Source organism: Hyperoodon ampullatus (genome assembly GCF_949752795.1).
Source record: "Hyperoodon ampullatus genome assembly, chromosome: 3".
NCBI classification, from domain to species: Eukaryota; Metazoa; Chordata; class Mammalia; order Artiodactyla; family Ziphiidae; genus Hyperoodon; species Hyperoodon ampullatus.
In genome coordinates, this window is record NC_136916.1 from 86,131,659 (window position 1) to 86,147,062 (window position 15,404).

Sequence of the window (15,404 nt, forward strand, 5' to 3'; positions counted from 1 at the left end):
GGGTGGAAGAGATGAGTGTTTTGAAGTGAGCTAAGAATCACTTGTCTCCCCCAGGCCTCTAATGGAGTTTTCTGAAGCAGGAGTACTGCTGGAATAATCTCTCACTAACTGTTAATAACAATATTTTGTGCTCACATTGTTCCCTTCAACAAGCATCTTCAGTTAATTTTTGATTTTTATCTAAGCATTCTTATCTTCACCTTATAGTCAGAAAAGTATACATAAACCATAGTTAAGTAACTTGTCCAATGTTGGGGGAATGGACAAAGAATTAATCCATTATCCCAAACTCTGCCCTTTGGCATTCTTTGTACATAGCAAAAACATTTGTGAAGATGTTTTGTCCACCTACTCTCCGCTCAGAGAATAGCTACAAGTGGTTAGCCCAGAAAATATTTAGAGGAGGTCCTTGGGTTGAGATGCTCACCCACAAAATAATTGTTGATGATGTTAGCATCAGAAAACTGGCTGGATGGAACTGTTGGTTTGACAAACATGCTGTTCCTATGGGGTTCAAAAAGATTTGGTCTATGAAAGGATAAATGCATGAGTTCACCTTGAACATGAATAAAATATTTGCAAATTATCCTTAGTATAATTAACGTCCTTAAATTCAATACCCAGCATATACATATTGAACCCATGAACCATAAAAATGACTATCTGGGAAATAACATTCTTTCTAGAAGTCTGTGTGTTTCCCTTATGGCACCCGAGATGCCAGACCTTGTAGTTACTCTAGAACCTGCCCATTCTCTGGCAAGTTCTATTGATTCAATATCCATTGTTTTAATTACAAGGCTTCAAAAGTCCCTGAAGCACAAAAAGGAAGGATTTGAGAAATACTACATATCAGTAACAACAAGCTAACATATATTGAGTTCTAGGCACCATGCTAAGGACTTCACATGGATTATTGAATTGAATCCTTGTGATAACACCTAAGGTAGATACTACTGTCATTGCCTTCTTAAGAATGAGGAAACTGAGATTCAGAGAGGTTGAGTGATCTGTTAAAGGTCACACAGCTAAGAGGGGAGCTAGGAGTAAACACATAGTATGATTCCAGCACTCATTATAAAGGCTTTCGGGTCTGCCTTTTACTTTTTAGACTTGTAAAGACCTCTCTCATGGAGAAGACAGAATTCTTCTTGGAAGAAATGGGTTCTCCTTTCCTTGAATATTCTTTTAGTCTTCAGTTTTCCTTCCCTCTTTTTTCCTCTCATATTCAGTCTCAAAACAAATTTAGCATCCTCACTTCTAAACTAACCCACTTTAGGTTCCTCAATTCTGTCCATGATGCCACCATCTTTGGATGGATCTGGACCAGGTGGTTCCTTTCTCTTTCTTATATCCAATTAGTTCCCAATTCAATGCATTCTTATTTCTTGGTATTTCTAGGATCTGTATCTTCTCCATTTCTGATGCCATCACCTTAGCCAGACAGAACCATTTCCTGCCTGGACTAATGCAATAATTTCCTAACTTTCTCCCTGTCTCTTGTCTCTCCCCTGTGCAGTCCTTCCTGCATTGTACAGCCAGACCAGTCCTATAAAACCACATTCTTCATGATTGCCCCTTGAAAAATTCTCCCAATTGCCCATCAGATTCATTCTCAACTTTTCAAAAGTAGAAATTCAAGGCTCTCTCTCATGTAGCCATCTTAATTCCTCTCCCATAGCCCAAACTCCCCAGTGCAGGAAAGCTTCTTGCTTTTCCAAGCCTTGTACCACATTCATTCCTGTCCCTAGACCTTGGCTCAAGTTATTACCTGCACTTGGAATGATTTTCCCTCCTTGCCTGCTCAAATCTCACCAACACTTCATTGCCCATTACAAGTTCTGTCTCCTCCATGAAACCTGCTTTCATCACTTTAGTGAGGATTGATTTTCTCTCTTTGTCACTGCCCTGATGCTTACTGTAAAGGATTTTTCTCTAAAGGTCTTCCTGTTCAGAGGGATTGATTCCAAGGTCCTGAAATGCTGCCTAAAGGGAGAAGGCCTTTTCTACCTTTTTTTTTTTTTTTTTTTTTTTTTTTTGCGGTATGTGGGCCTCTCACTGTTGTGGCCTCTCCCGTTGTGGAGCACAGGCTCCGGACGCGCAGGCTCAGCGGCCATGGCTCACGGGCCCAGCTGCTCCGCGGCATGTGGGATCTTCCCAGACCGGGACACGAACCTGTGTCCCCTGCATCTGCAGGGGACTCTCAACCACTGCGCCACCAGGGAAGCCCCCTTTTCTACCTTTGAGTGAAAGGATTCCAGACACCAATCACACTAAGTTACTGAAAAACTGGGGAATTATTTTGCAGCTGCCAGCTCATCATTTTAGCTTGGGTACAGTTATCCACAATCCATTTCCAAGTCCTTCTCAGTTTTTACATACAGCCAATGCAGGATCTCCAAAGTTCCCAGCACTTTGATAAGCACAAGAAACTTTCTGAGTGGCAAGATGAAGGGGTTATTCTACCTATTGTGTTCAGAACAAATTGCATTTTAAGTGATCTTTAGTTGGCCTTGTTGTTTTAACTCTACCTTTCAGTAAAGAAAATTGTGTCTCAACTTTAGTCAGACTAGAAGTAAATTATATCTACTTAAAATATAGAGCTATTAAAACCCAAAGAGCTACATAAAAAAAAAGCAGCTGATGGGCTGAAAAATGCTCCCTTTGTAGAAGAATTACAACCTAAAATCATCATCTTGTTTTACACAACATGACCTTTAGTCTGTAGATAAAATGCATGTAAATGAAGCTTGAATGTCAACTAGATTTGGCCAAGGATTTTTTTCTGGTGCGGGGGGGAGGGAGGGAAGGAGAGTTTGAATAATGTAGATTTTTTTTTAAATGTCTTTTTTTTCCAGATAAGTATGTTTTATCAGATATAAAGACTATTTTGATAGTTCTCACATAGGTACCTATATCCTAGAGAACATGAGACCCCTAAGAAGTAAATTGTTCTCCTTTCTTAGAAGTTTTTTGCTCTACCTTCCACTCACATTTTGTCAATTTTCCAAATGAAAGCACCCAAAACTTTTTTCAGGACTGCCACCAACAGGAATCAGCAGGAGTTAACAGCTACGCCAGTCAGAAATGGGGTGAATGTGACTCTCTTCTAGTGGGTGTCAAACCTCGTCATCAGTGGCCATGAAACAGGGGTGAGGCCCCAGGAAAGCCTGAACTGTTGAAGAAGCCTTGTTCCCATATCAAGGCTAATTCTGTTTTGTTTTCAATGACAAGATGATTTAGGTTGGTGTGATGTCACCCTAGGCTTCAAAAGGCCAAATATGATCCCGAAGCAGCAGCTGATAAAAGCACATATGATCAGACAACTTGGCATTCTGAAGAAAGTGGAGATGAAGAGTAAACCCAGAAACAAGATACTGAGGGCTTTGGACAAGGAGGGCTACATGATAAAGTCATAGTGATTAATCTCAGTAACAGCAACAATGAACACTTACTGGAAATCTGACTATACCAGGCACTGCCCTTTACCTACACTATTTCCCTTAAACCTCCTAACAGCCCTATGAGGTGCATACTATTATCTCAGTCTTACAGAGGAGGAAACTGAGGGTTGGGGAAATTAAAAGGCTTGCCCAAGGTTGCCCATCTACCAAGTTGTGGGCCCGGGATGAGAATCCGTCTGACTCGTGGGTCAGACGACTGCCACAGCATACCTCAGGGAAGCATCAGGGAGAGAGAATTGGGCTGCAAACCTGACTGTGAAGAAGGAACCCCAGGTCTCTCAAGTTAAGGGCAGGAACACAATGGCTGAAGGTGGCAGTAGCACCACGTGGAGGTGAGCTTAGACCAGCCAAAGATGGATCCTGAGACACGGGCTTTACAGAGGATGAACAGCCCCTTGGCACTGGAAGACCCGTGATCTGAGCAGTTGTTCTGCAACTCACCCAGAAAGGGCTCTCCGCCCAAGAATCTCTCAGCCTGTCATCTAGTGGGCAGTGGTACAAAATGACAGGCAGGTCTGAGGGATTCTGCTGTCTCCCCAGAGTTGAGTGGCACTTTTCCGGGGGGGACCATGACTTTGAGTTCATTTTATCCTTGGCACAGTAGCAGTGAAGGTTGAAGGAAAGGCAGGGAAATAGCAGAAAAAGATGAGAGTGGACAATTCACGAGGCCCCAGCAGGTCCATCCTGCTCAGGCTGTAAAGGCTCAGCAGGCTTGTTCCTGCTGCCCTCACCTCTGCTGCTTTGGCTAGAAAGAAGCTAAGAACTTTTGAATAGCCACAGGACCTGAGAGCAGGTCCAAATGGTTTAATGCCTTTAATGTGGTCAACACAACTTCCCTGTCCCTACGGGTCCAGATGCTCAGTCTTGACCCATTTGTTTCTCACATAAGTCCTTAGAGAATCATGACAACTGTACATCTACACTGAATGCTTTATTTGCATGTGTGCAAAATATGTGTCAATGAAGAAAGTGTCTGAAGGATGTAGCTAAGGGGCCACCTTTCTCCTGTCTTCCTCACATACCATCATGACATACCTCACATACCATCATACTTCACATGAGTGAAGTTTATGGCTGTGTTCACAGTACCAATACCAGACACAGTCTTAGCAGAGATGTAGCTTCAAATTCTTTCTTACCCTTGATACCTGGAAATGGCTTCTAACATGCAAATTAACCCCACAGTGTCAGGTGTGACATCCCAAGTGCCCACGTGCACATGCTGCTATGAGGAAGGCCACGGAAACCCACCTCCCAGTCTCTCCATGTGGGTTATTACTTTGGCTGCCCAGTCTTTTTTTGTTCTGCTCTATCAGGCCTCTGAGCTCTCATCAGGGTCCACTTCATGTGAGAGGACCTAATGGGGTATATGTTTCTCCCCTTCAACTGAAGAGAATAGATGGGGTGTGAAACAAGGCCTAGATATGGGGTTAAATGGGTGGCTAAAAGCTGTCCTAACACTGACTGCTCTTGACTTGGGAAGTCAGCTTATGGGGAGCAAAGGCTTGAGGGCTGGCTCAGCCCCACAGCCTCCCTCTAGAGTGAAACCACAGTCTCAGGGCAGCTCTGTTTCCTTGTGGGAGGTCTTAAACTCCAGGGTTAACCCTATGCTAGAAGAACCCTGATTTTACTAAATTAGCTCTCCAAAGGAACCATCCCTAGCACCCCTCCGTTCCCATGGACCACTGTCTAAATAAGAGGTTGGCAAAGTTTTCTGCAAAGGACAAGACAGAAAATATATTAGTCTTCGTGGGCCGTATGGTCTCTGGTGCAACTACTCAGTTCTATGGTTGTCATGTGTCAAGCAGCCACAGACAATACATTAACAAGTGGGCATGGATGCATTCCAATAAAACTTTATTTATGGTTACTGAAACTTGAATTTCATATAATGTTCATGTGTCATGAAATATTATTGATTTTTTTTCCTATCCATTTATAAATTTAAAAATCATTCTTAAGTCATGGGCCGCACAAAAACAAGTAGCAGGCTTGATTTGACCTTAGGCCATAGTTTGTTAACCCCTGGTCTAAATCCTCAGCTTTTACACCCTGGAAGTGACCCAGTTCGAGGGGGAAAGGCAAGGGTTACCTTCCTTTCCTTCAAGGAAATATAGCATCCATACAAGCAGAAGCTGTAACTATAGGTAATGTGATTTTTGTCCCCTGTAAACAAGATAATGCATAGATCCATATAAGTGTACCTCATAGCAGTCATCATGAAAAGTTCTGTTTGCTATAATGCATTACTGCTTAACATAGCTGGAATCTCCTCCTTGAGAATGACCTTCAGAACACATGTTTTTGAAAAGCCATAGTGACAGGAAATCTCCATCCTCCGAAGGTGGAGTTAATGTTTAGAGACAGCCAGAAACAAAACAAAATGAAACAAACCAAACCAAACTGAATGCAAAAAACCATCTCCATTTAATCACCAATAATGATAACAATGGCATAGATACCACTATCCTTTCAGAACCAGGCTGGGAAATCAGTGGTGGGGGTGGAGGTTGTGCTGGAACTAAATAAAGCCATTTTTGTTCAAAACTACTCATTATTATGAGATGAGCCTGCTGCAAACTAAGCTTGGCCCCTAACAATGTGAGTGTTGTTTGGCCAACACACTGCCAGTCAATTCAAAAACATTTTGAGGGAATTTTTGTCAATACTTCAAAGCCAAGAGATTTCACATAAAAAGTCAGATTTTTTACTTTTCTTGACAAAATCAAAAGATCAGGCACACTGGGCTCTCATTCTCATACAGCAGCCACCAGCAAAAGCCTCCCCTATAGACACAGCACATGAACCTTGGGCTGGAGCAGTCCCTACCATGCCCTATGGCCCCCAGCCCAGGGGCAGCTGCCATGTAACCTTGTGCTTATGGCCTTTTCACTCACGATAAGAGTAACACAATCACATGGTTCAAAAGTCAAAATGATGCACAAAGCTATGCAATGAAAGGCTCATTCCCACCTCATCCCCACCCTCTCTAATTAAATACTTTTGTTAATTTCATTTATTTTTTCCCCCTTCTTCCTTACACTTTTGTCACTTAAAATATATCCTGGGGGGCTTCCCTGGTGGCGCAGTGGTTGAGAGTCCGCCTGCCGATGCCGGGGACACGGGTTCGTGCCCCGGTCCAGGAAGATCCCACATGCCGCAGAGCGGCTAGGCCCGTGAGCCATGGCCGCTGAGCCGGCACGTCCGGAGCCTGTGCTCCGCAACGGGAGAGGCCACAACAGTGAGAGGCCCGCGTACCGGAAAAAAAAAAAAAAATATATATATATATATATATATATATATATATATATATATATATATATATATATATATATATATATATATATCCTGGGGATTGTTCCCATAACAGAACATAGAGAACTTACTTATTCTTGTTTTACAGCTACCTCGTATCCCAGTGGATGTATAGGTCAGTTTATTTAACTAGTCCTGTAGTGGACACAGGTTAATAGTCTTTAGTTTTTACAAATATTCTGCAATGAATAACTATGTGCATACGTCATTTCAGAGGTGATAAAGTCTGTTGTGCAGGATAAATTCCCACAAGCAAGATTACTGGGTCAGAGGGTAAATGGGTTTGTAATTCAAAGGTATTGCCAAATTGGCTCCCATATGGGTTGTAGCATTTTGCACTCCAAACAGCAATGCAAGAGCATGTCTGTTTCCCTTCAGTTTCCCCAACAGAATATGTCGACAAACTTTTGCAGTTGTCATTCTGACAGGTAAAAATTATATTTCAGAGCAGTTGTAATTTGCATTTTTGAATCAAGAGTTCTTTTCCTGTGTTTTTAAGAGAAATTTGTATTTCTTTTCCTGAGAACTATCTGTTCCATACTCCTACTGGATTCCTATTTCTGTTGCAGATTTCCCTATTAAATTCTTATCTTTTTAAATCAACTTCTAGAACTGCTATATATGTTCAGAAGAGTAGCCCTGTACCTATGATATGAGCTGCAAATATTTCTTTCCAGTTTGTCATTTATCTTTTGCCTCTGTTTATGGTGTATGCGTTTGTTTTTATTGTTTGTGATGCAGTTTTGTTGTTGTGTGTGCTTTTTAAATGTGGTTAAATTTACTTATTTATTTATTGTTTGCTTCAGTCTTTTGAGTTATAGTTTGAAAGAAAGGTATTCCCCATTCCAAAATTAAAAATGAATTTACTCATATTTCTTCTAGCAATTTTAGACTTTCATTTTTTAAATGTAAATCTTTGATCCATTTAAAGCTTGTTAAGGTGCACATTGTGAGAAGTAAAACTTTCTTGGGTGCTCGACCCAAGATTTCAGGGAGGATGATAAAGCTACCAGAACATCCATAAGAGTGAGACCTGAAGAATGGGTGAGAGAGAGCAGCTGATGAGAGGAAGAGGGAGAAGAGGGGTGGCGAGGGAGTGGAGACTAAACAGAAGCAGCAACTCCTGCAGGAGTTCCTGGCAGATGGGTTCCATTACTGGTCAAGTCACTGGTACCCAGGGCCCCTTTTATTACTTTTCTCCAAAGTACCCACTTACTTTTAAAGATTTAATGTGTTTGGCTGTACCAAACTAACTGTAATTAAGTAATAATTAGTTATGTTGCCCTTTTAACAAAGTCATTTACAGCTGCCAATCAGTTTCCGGTCAGACTGTGCTAACCAGAATGACCACACTGAGTTGATGTACTTAGGGCCAAAAGCACAGAACTTAGAAGTGTCAGTTGGCTTAAGAAGGCTCATCTTGGATAAATGAGCCATTTTGGAAGACTTTTTGAAATGCTGAAATTAGTCTGCATACAGCTTACTTCTTTGTTCCTAGATCTCTAAGGACATGGGACTTCTGATTTCACCCTCATTCAAGACCTACTGGTGCTATATAAAAGGGCGAGGGAAAGTGTAGACTTCAACCTTCAGAAGTGGGCACATTGACCTCCATGCTGTACACTAAATAGTTCTCTTAGCAGCTTTTCTGCTCAAGGTTCCCTGAGAAAGTTCTTAAAAATTGTTTGCTCATGTGAATAATTCTCTGTTCTGAGAAAAACAGAGAGTAAAAATGCAAAAAATCTGCAAAGGTGAATGGTGACAGTGTTGCTAAAATAAAGTATGTAAAGGGCTTTTCACCAATTAAGTTGGTTCCTCTGCCCAAAGTAGAGACCTCGAGGGAGAACTGATGAGAGTGAGATGCTTAACATAGCTGACCGTCATCGGGAAGGCATGCTAAGGTCCTTTGTGTTGGTGAGTGGGCACCACCCTTATCAATTAATTCAGAATCTCTGGGAGGTGGGGCCTAGGCATCAGTCATGTTTAAACTCCCCATATGATTTCAATGTGCAACCACTGCTCTGGAACGGTGTTATTCAAAGTGTTGTTCTCAGACCAGCAGCACTGATGTCAGCGGGAGCTTGCTACAAATGCAGAAGCCCCAATTTAGACCTTCTGAATCAGAATCTGTATTTTAACAAGATCCCCAAAATATTCACATGCACATTAAAGTTAGAGAAGCCATGGTCTAGAGGAGCTTTTCTCAAAGTGTGGCAGCTAGACCACCTGTATCAAACTCATCAAGGGGCTGGGAAGGTGGGGGAATGGGGATCAGGGGACTTCTTAAGGAAGCCGATTCTGGAGATTATAATTCTACAAGTCTGAGGGTGGGGCCCTGAAATCTGCATTTTTAATATGTTCCCAGGTGATCCCTAAGCCTACTGTTTGAGAACTACTCCCAAGAGGAATATGATAGTGGTTTTCTCCTGGCCTGCATAGAAAGTCCCTCAGTGACTCCAAAAGGTCAAAGCACACCCACTGCAAGTGGGGGATGAGTTGGCGATAATCTACAAGTGCTTCTCAGCCTGACAAATGTAATGTTTCTGCTGACTTGCAACAGAGCAGGTGGCGATAGTTAAATCAGCTTTCATATTGACACAGAAATGAGTCTCTGCGTCCTCTTGGGTTAATGACTGAACAGGATGCAATTTGGATACATAAGCCTCTACCTTAAAAGCAGGATTAAAAATATAAAATGTTGATGTTCAGATGCATCCTTCTCAGATGATTTCAAAAACCCCTCAAAATGCGTGGTGGAGAGCCAAGAAAGAGTGAATTCCCTTAAGGAGATTTCTTCGTTTTACAGAGTTCTTTTTGAAATTTTTGCTTGGGCCCAGATTTCTAAATGATAACGTGGGTAAAAACTGAATCCAGGAATGGAAAATGTGATCTTTCTCAAAAGATGTGTTTGAAGTGTATAGTACTTCCATGTAGTTTTATTTTATCTTTTTTATATAAAATACTCCTTGATTGATTGATTGATTTTTGGCTGCGCTGGGTCCCTGCCGCTGCCCGCGGGCCCTCTCCAGCCGCGGCGAGCCAGGGCCACTCTCAGCCGAGGTGCTCGGGCCCCTCATTGCGGTGGCCCCTCCCGCCGCAGAGCATGCGCTCCAGGCGCGCGGGCCTCAGCAATTGTGGCTCACGCGGGGGCTCCAGAGCGCAGGCTCAGCAGCCGTGGCGCAGGGACCCAGCCGCTCTGCCGCATGTGGGATCCTCCCGGACCAGGGCTCGAACTCTTCCCCCACCCTCCTCCTCCCCTCCCCCCTCCCCCCTCCCCCCTCCCCCCTCCCCCCTCCCCCCTCCCCCCCTCGCATTGGCAGGCGGACTCCCAACCACTGGGCCACCAGGGAAGTCTTCCATGTAGTTTTAAAAGCACTTCAGCTCATGTAAGATATTTAAAAGCTTCTATAACAGGTTTAAGTGGATTTATCTTCAAATACCTAGGATTCCAAAATATGGCTCACACTTGACTTGAGGTGACAGAACTGAAATCTTTGTAATTTTAAAGTGAAATAAGACCATAGCGGTTGTAACGGATAATGAAATGAAATGGGGAACTGCAATGTGATCTAAATGTAATTGTTAATTACTGAGATAAAATCAGCAAAAGCAAAGAAAGTTAACACTGGAAAAAAGATTTTTGAGGCTTTGATTTAAAGACTTTTTTAACAGCAGTGTTTCTTAAACCTTCTGGGGGTAGTGCAATGGAGCCCCTTTGAAAATCTAACGAAAAGCTATGGATTCTCCCTAGATACACGCTCCTGCGAGAGCACACGCTGACATTTTCTGAAGTTCCATAGACTTCTCAGAGCCCATATGATGAACCTCAGCTTTGACACTGCGTTTTAAGAAAATTGCTCTATGTTGATTTCCACTATTTGTAACCACTTTAGACACAAGATTAAGTTTCTCTGTAGAAAGGTCCCGGGGGTTGGTAAAATTAGGGCTGATTGTTTTCACTTAAACAGACTATTAGGTCGGCAGTCTTGTGCTGATGAGCCGAGGCCAGGTGAAACGCCAGACCACTAGATCATGCCAGGGAAATAATCCCTTTATTGAAGAAGCCTGCGCTCTCTCAGAAATGCTACCTCCGTGCTCTCAGGGGGCCCCTACGAATTGCACAGGCACAGCCCGGGGCTGCTGTGGCTCCTGGCACACCAGAAGGTGAAAACTTATGTCCAAAGTTAGGAAGTAGGCTCTTAAAAACACTGCCTACTCCCCTCATTTATCTGCAGACTGAACGACGTCAGAGATGGAAGACTTACCCCTTCACTCCCTCCCCCATTTAACAATGAAGAAAACTGACCCCAGAGGGCTAAGGTGCTTGCCAAGGTGACTTCCCCAGAGGGCTCACACCCAGGACCTCTCCCCACGGCACTCTGCCATCTGGCCAGGGGAGGAGATGGCGTCTAGGGCTCTCTCCCCACACTGTACGCCGCCAACCCCGGCGGGGGCGCGTCAAGGGGAGCTGAGCCCCCGCCTACCGGCACCATGGAGTAGGTCATCATCAACAGCATGTCGTGGCTCTCGGCGCGAATGTGCTGCGCCGGCTCCCCGCCGTGGCTGCGCTTGTTGCGCGCGGCGCTCACAGGGTCTGGCGGTGGCGTGGGCGCCCGGTGAGGTGCGTGACTCAGCTCCGCCAGGAAGGCGCGCAGGGCGCTGTCCTCGCGCTGCTCCCGGCCACGCTGCGCCTCCAGCGCTCGCAGCGCCGCGCTCAGCCCGCGCCACTGGCACAGCGCGAACACCGTGCCCGCAGCATTGAGCGCCGAGAGCAGGGCCACGGCGGCCAGGGCGCCGCGCAGCCCCCAGCCCGCGCCCCCGCGGCCTCGCTCCGCGCCTCCGGCCATACTCTGTGCGCCTCGGGCCGGGTCGGGCAAGGCTCTGCCGCCTTTCAACCCCGCAGCCTTTATACCCTGTGGGCAAGCTGTGGGCTGGTGGCAGCGCCGTGAGTCACGCCGCCCTTTGGCCCGGCTGGTGGGGCGGATTGGGGACAGTAGCGGTGGCGCCCGAGCAGCCCGGAGGGACAGGCAGGCGGAGAGGGGGAGAGGAGCGAGTGGAGACAGTCCGCGGAGGGGGGCAGGGCTCACGCTCCTGGTGCCCGGCCAAGCAAACCAGCAAACCCGCCTCTCCTTTCTTTTCCCCCGCTGCCCTGTGCGTGGGCATTGCCGTGGCCCAGACGGGCAGAACGAGGGTCAGACTGAGGGGGAGAGCAGGAATTCTTATGGCCTGAGAAGTCGCTGGATTCCACCCCCTCCTCCCCCTACACTGCCCTCTCTGGAGAAAAGGATCAGCATGCCCAGATGCCAAGGCATGTGCCCACTGTTCTGGGAGGTCTGCTGCTGGGCTGGGTCCCAGGCTGCCTATCATTCCTCCCCAGGGTCATAAGGCCTCATGTGGCTACTGAAGACCCCACTCGATCTTTCCTAGGAAGGGAATGGCTAGAGACAGGGAAACGGCTGGCACTGGAGGGTTAAAAAAGCCACCCATCAGGACCAGAAAAGCCCAGCCCTGCATGACAAGCAGGAATCATCTGTGAAGGGAGATTATTCAGGATGTGACAGGCCAAGAACTCTCCCATGAGACCCATATCTGGGAGGTAGCAAGGTGATGAGAAAAAAACCTCCAGAGTGGAAATCAGGAGAACTGGTTCTAACCCTATCCTGCTGCTACCCAGCTGGGGGACTTTGAGCATGTCCCAAGACCACTCTGGACTGATTCTGAGGTGCTTTCTGGCTGAAGGGTTGTGACTCTGGGTCCCTGCTGGACCTTACCTTACTTAGCCTGTCTTACTTGAGGGGGGCAGTTGCCTCATACCTCCTGGCTACCCCTTCACAGCCCCCGCCATTTCCTGTTAGCTCATTTGCTTGCTGTGCCTCAAGGGTCACTGTACCCCCCTCCCCCATGCAGAGTCACTTCTCAGTCTCCTCCAAGGACCTCTTCATCCCTATTTTTCTCAGCTTTCTCTAGAATGGCTCTGCCTCCCTGGGGCCCCAGGGCCTGCAGGAGGCCCTGGTGGTGTGGGAAGCCACAACTAGAAGACAAGTTTGCGGTTTCCACAGCCCATTATCTCAGAGAAGGAGGTGGCTCCCTGCCACTGAGCCAGCTGGAGCTTCGAGGTTCTGTGTCAAGGTCTGGATTCCTGAGTTTTGATTGGGACATTGACCAACTTGCATATTCTTAAAAGAACATCCAGGATGAGGAATCAGGAAAGCATGAAGGCCCAAGTGGTTCATGAAGGACCTCAACTATGGGGACATGATGTCTGGGAGGGGATGGGGGTGATACAGAAAATGTTGTCCAGTTCCTCCCAACTCCAACATACTATGACCTATTGGAAGAATTGCCATGTGCCCTCATCTCTTTTCATCTAGGCATAGGATGCCAACTGTCAGGCTTAGGACCAATGGGGAGAAGCCATGGAGAGACAGAGTTGGAGGTCGGTCGGCCCCAGTAAGATTTTCATTATGTCACTAAAACCTTACTGAGTGCCTACTGTGTGTTGGACACAGTAATGGGTGTTGGAGGTACAGAAATGAACAAGACAAGCAGCTTTTGCAGTGTAAGCAGTTGGAGTCCCATGGAGCCTCCTGAGCTCTTTATCCTAACATTCATACAGTTTCTGTTGCCTGACTGTCTGTCACCAATGCCCACCATTAACAACAGAGTATACAGCTCCTGAGGTTAGGGGTCACATCCTGTTTAACCCTGTCTCCCCCACAACAAGCAGCACAGTCCCTGGCTTAAAATGGCCATTCAATAATTACCTGTTAAATGAGCAAATGAACAAACAAATGAAAGGCTGTATGGTGAGGGCAAGGCTATGTTAAATGATGTGTGTGTAGTGGTGGTAGGGCTTAAGAATGAAACCCTGCTTATGCCGCAGAACAGGCCCCACCTTCCTTGGAAGGCTGCCTGTCTAATGGTCAGGAGAGTGAAAGTATCCTGACACACACATCCCCACCCCTTCTGGTTCAGGGCCCACAGGCAGTAGAAGATGTTCAATGGACTTTAGTGTGGTTGGCTATGGGCTGTCTGAACTTGCTGATATCCATATACTGTGCCTGCGCTGTTGACCAACTTCTTAGTTCTTCCAGATCTTATTTCTTTAGTTGGGTTATAGTATGCTTAAGGAAGGGACCTCTCTTCACTGTGTCCATCACAGCATGGACTTGGGCGAAGTAGTAATATTTGATTAATTGTCAATGCTTTTTTAGGAACAGGACTTTGAGTGGGTGGTAAACTTGGCCTTTTGTCTGAATACAGTGACTTTGAGGTTGGTTATGTGGGACACTTCAATCTGTGGCTTCCTAAGCCTCCTGAGACTTTTTCAGAGGCTGATATGTCTCTGTAGGCTGCCCTGTCTAGTATTCTCTGGATGAGCTGGTACATTCTACTTATTATTAAAAAATAAAGTTAGCTATTAATCTGGCCTGTTTTGTTGATATAGGGGGTTCAAGATACAGCGAGGACATGGGGAGGTATCTGAGTTTCCTTTTCTGGAGACCAAAGAAGCCAAGAACATCATGTGCTATCTTTACAATGAGAAGTAGTTTTTCCATTAAAAGGCAGATGCTTCATTTCCAAAGGTTAAATAGAATGGTCCTTAGAAAATGATTCCAGCTGGTTAACTTTAGGGCCCTGGAGAATAAAATCCAATTCAAGAATATACTCCAACTTTAATTCCATGGCATTTTCTCCTGATTGTGAAGTGAATAATTTTCATTTACTTTAAGGCCTAGCACTTAGGTATTTTGGTCCAAAGGTTGGCAGCTATGTTGTGACTTCTGATGGTGCTTTGCTGCCTCCCCAGCCCCACCCTTCCTCTTTGCCACTGGTTAGGGAGAAAGTCTCTCTAATAATTGCCAGCATGTACGTCTATCTTCCATCCAACCACCTCTGGTTTTAACTCCCCATTTCTACATTTTAACCCCAAGAAACTTCAAGCCACCCAACCAAAGTTAGAAATTCTCTCATTTTCCTTGTTTGTTCACTCGTTCATTCATTCAACCATTCATTTATCCAGTTATTTAACAAATCGAGTGCTTACTATCTACCAGGAACTGTGCCAGGAGCTAGGAATAAGATAGAGAGCAAACCCAGACACCATTCCTGCCTTCCTGAAGGCCTACAGTCTAAGAGGGGAGACAGATTAACCAAGTACTCACAGATGCGAGGGTATAATTCTAAATGAGATGATGAGATGGATGCCCTGAAATAAAGGAGTGTGATTCTGTGAGATTATATCACCGAGGTACCTGTCCTAGACGTGGAGTGTGGTGCCAGGGAAGGCTTCCCAGAGGAACTGATGGTGCTTGAGTTGGAAACTAAAGGTGAGTCGTCATTAACTAGGTGACAGTTTGGGTGGGAGAGTTGCAGGCAGAGGGGAGAGCATGTGTGAGGCCCTATAGCAGGAGGTACCATGGCTTATTTGAGGAACCATTAAGAAGGCCAATGTGGCTGCAGCATGGAGAGCACTGGAAGCAAGGAGGGGAGGGAGTGAAATGAGGCTAGAGACAGAGTTAGGGGCCAGTCTCTGTGGGTGGGACTTTGTAGGCCTGGGGTCTTTATTGTTAGAGGAGTGGGACGCCAGTAAAGGGTTTTAAGTGTATGTGTGTGTGTGTGGGG

The 15,404-nt window shown here is 45.6% G+C and overlaps 1 protein-coding gene across 1 annotated transcript in view; it reads right to left on the reverse strand.

Moving 5' to 3' along the window:
- Positions 1-11,638, reverse strand: part of GLDN (gliomedin) — a gene marked incomplete at its 3' end in the record, with an annotated part of 66,295 nt that extends 54,657 nt beyond the window's left edge. Inside the window, exon 1 of the mRNA XM_079700424.1 lies at positions 11,264-11,638. Within this exon, the coding sequence (XP_079556550.1) occupies positions 11,264-11,626 (363 nt within the window). The 5' untranslated portion in view covers positions 11,627-11,638. The remainder of the gene's footprint in view (positions 1-11,263) is intronic.
- Between the last annotated feature and the right edge of the window lie 3,766 nt (positions 11,639-15,404).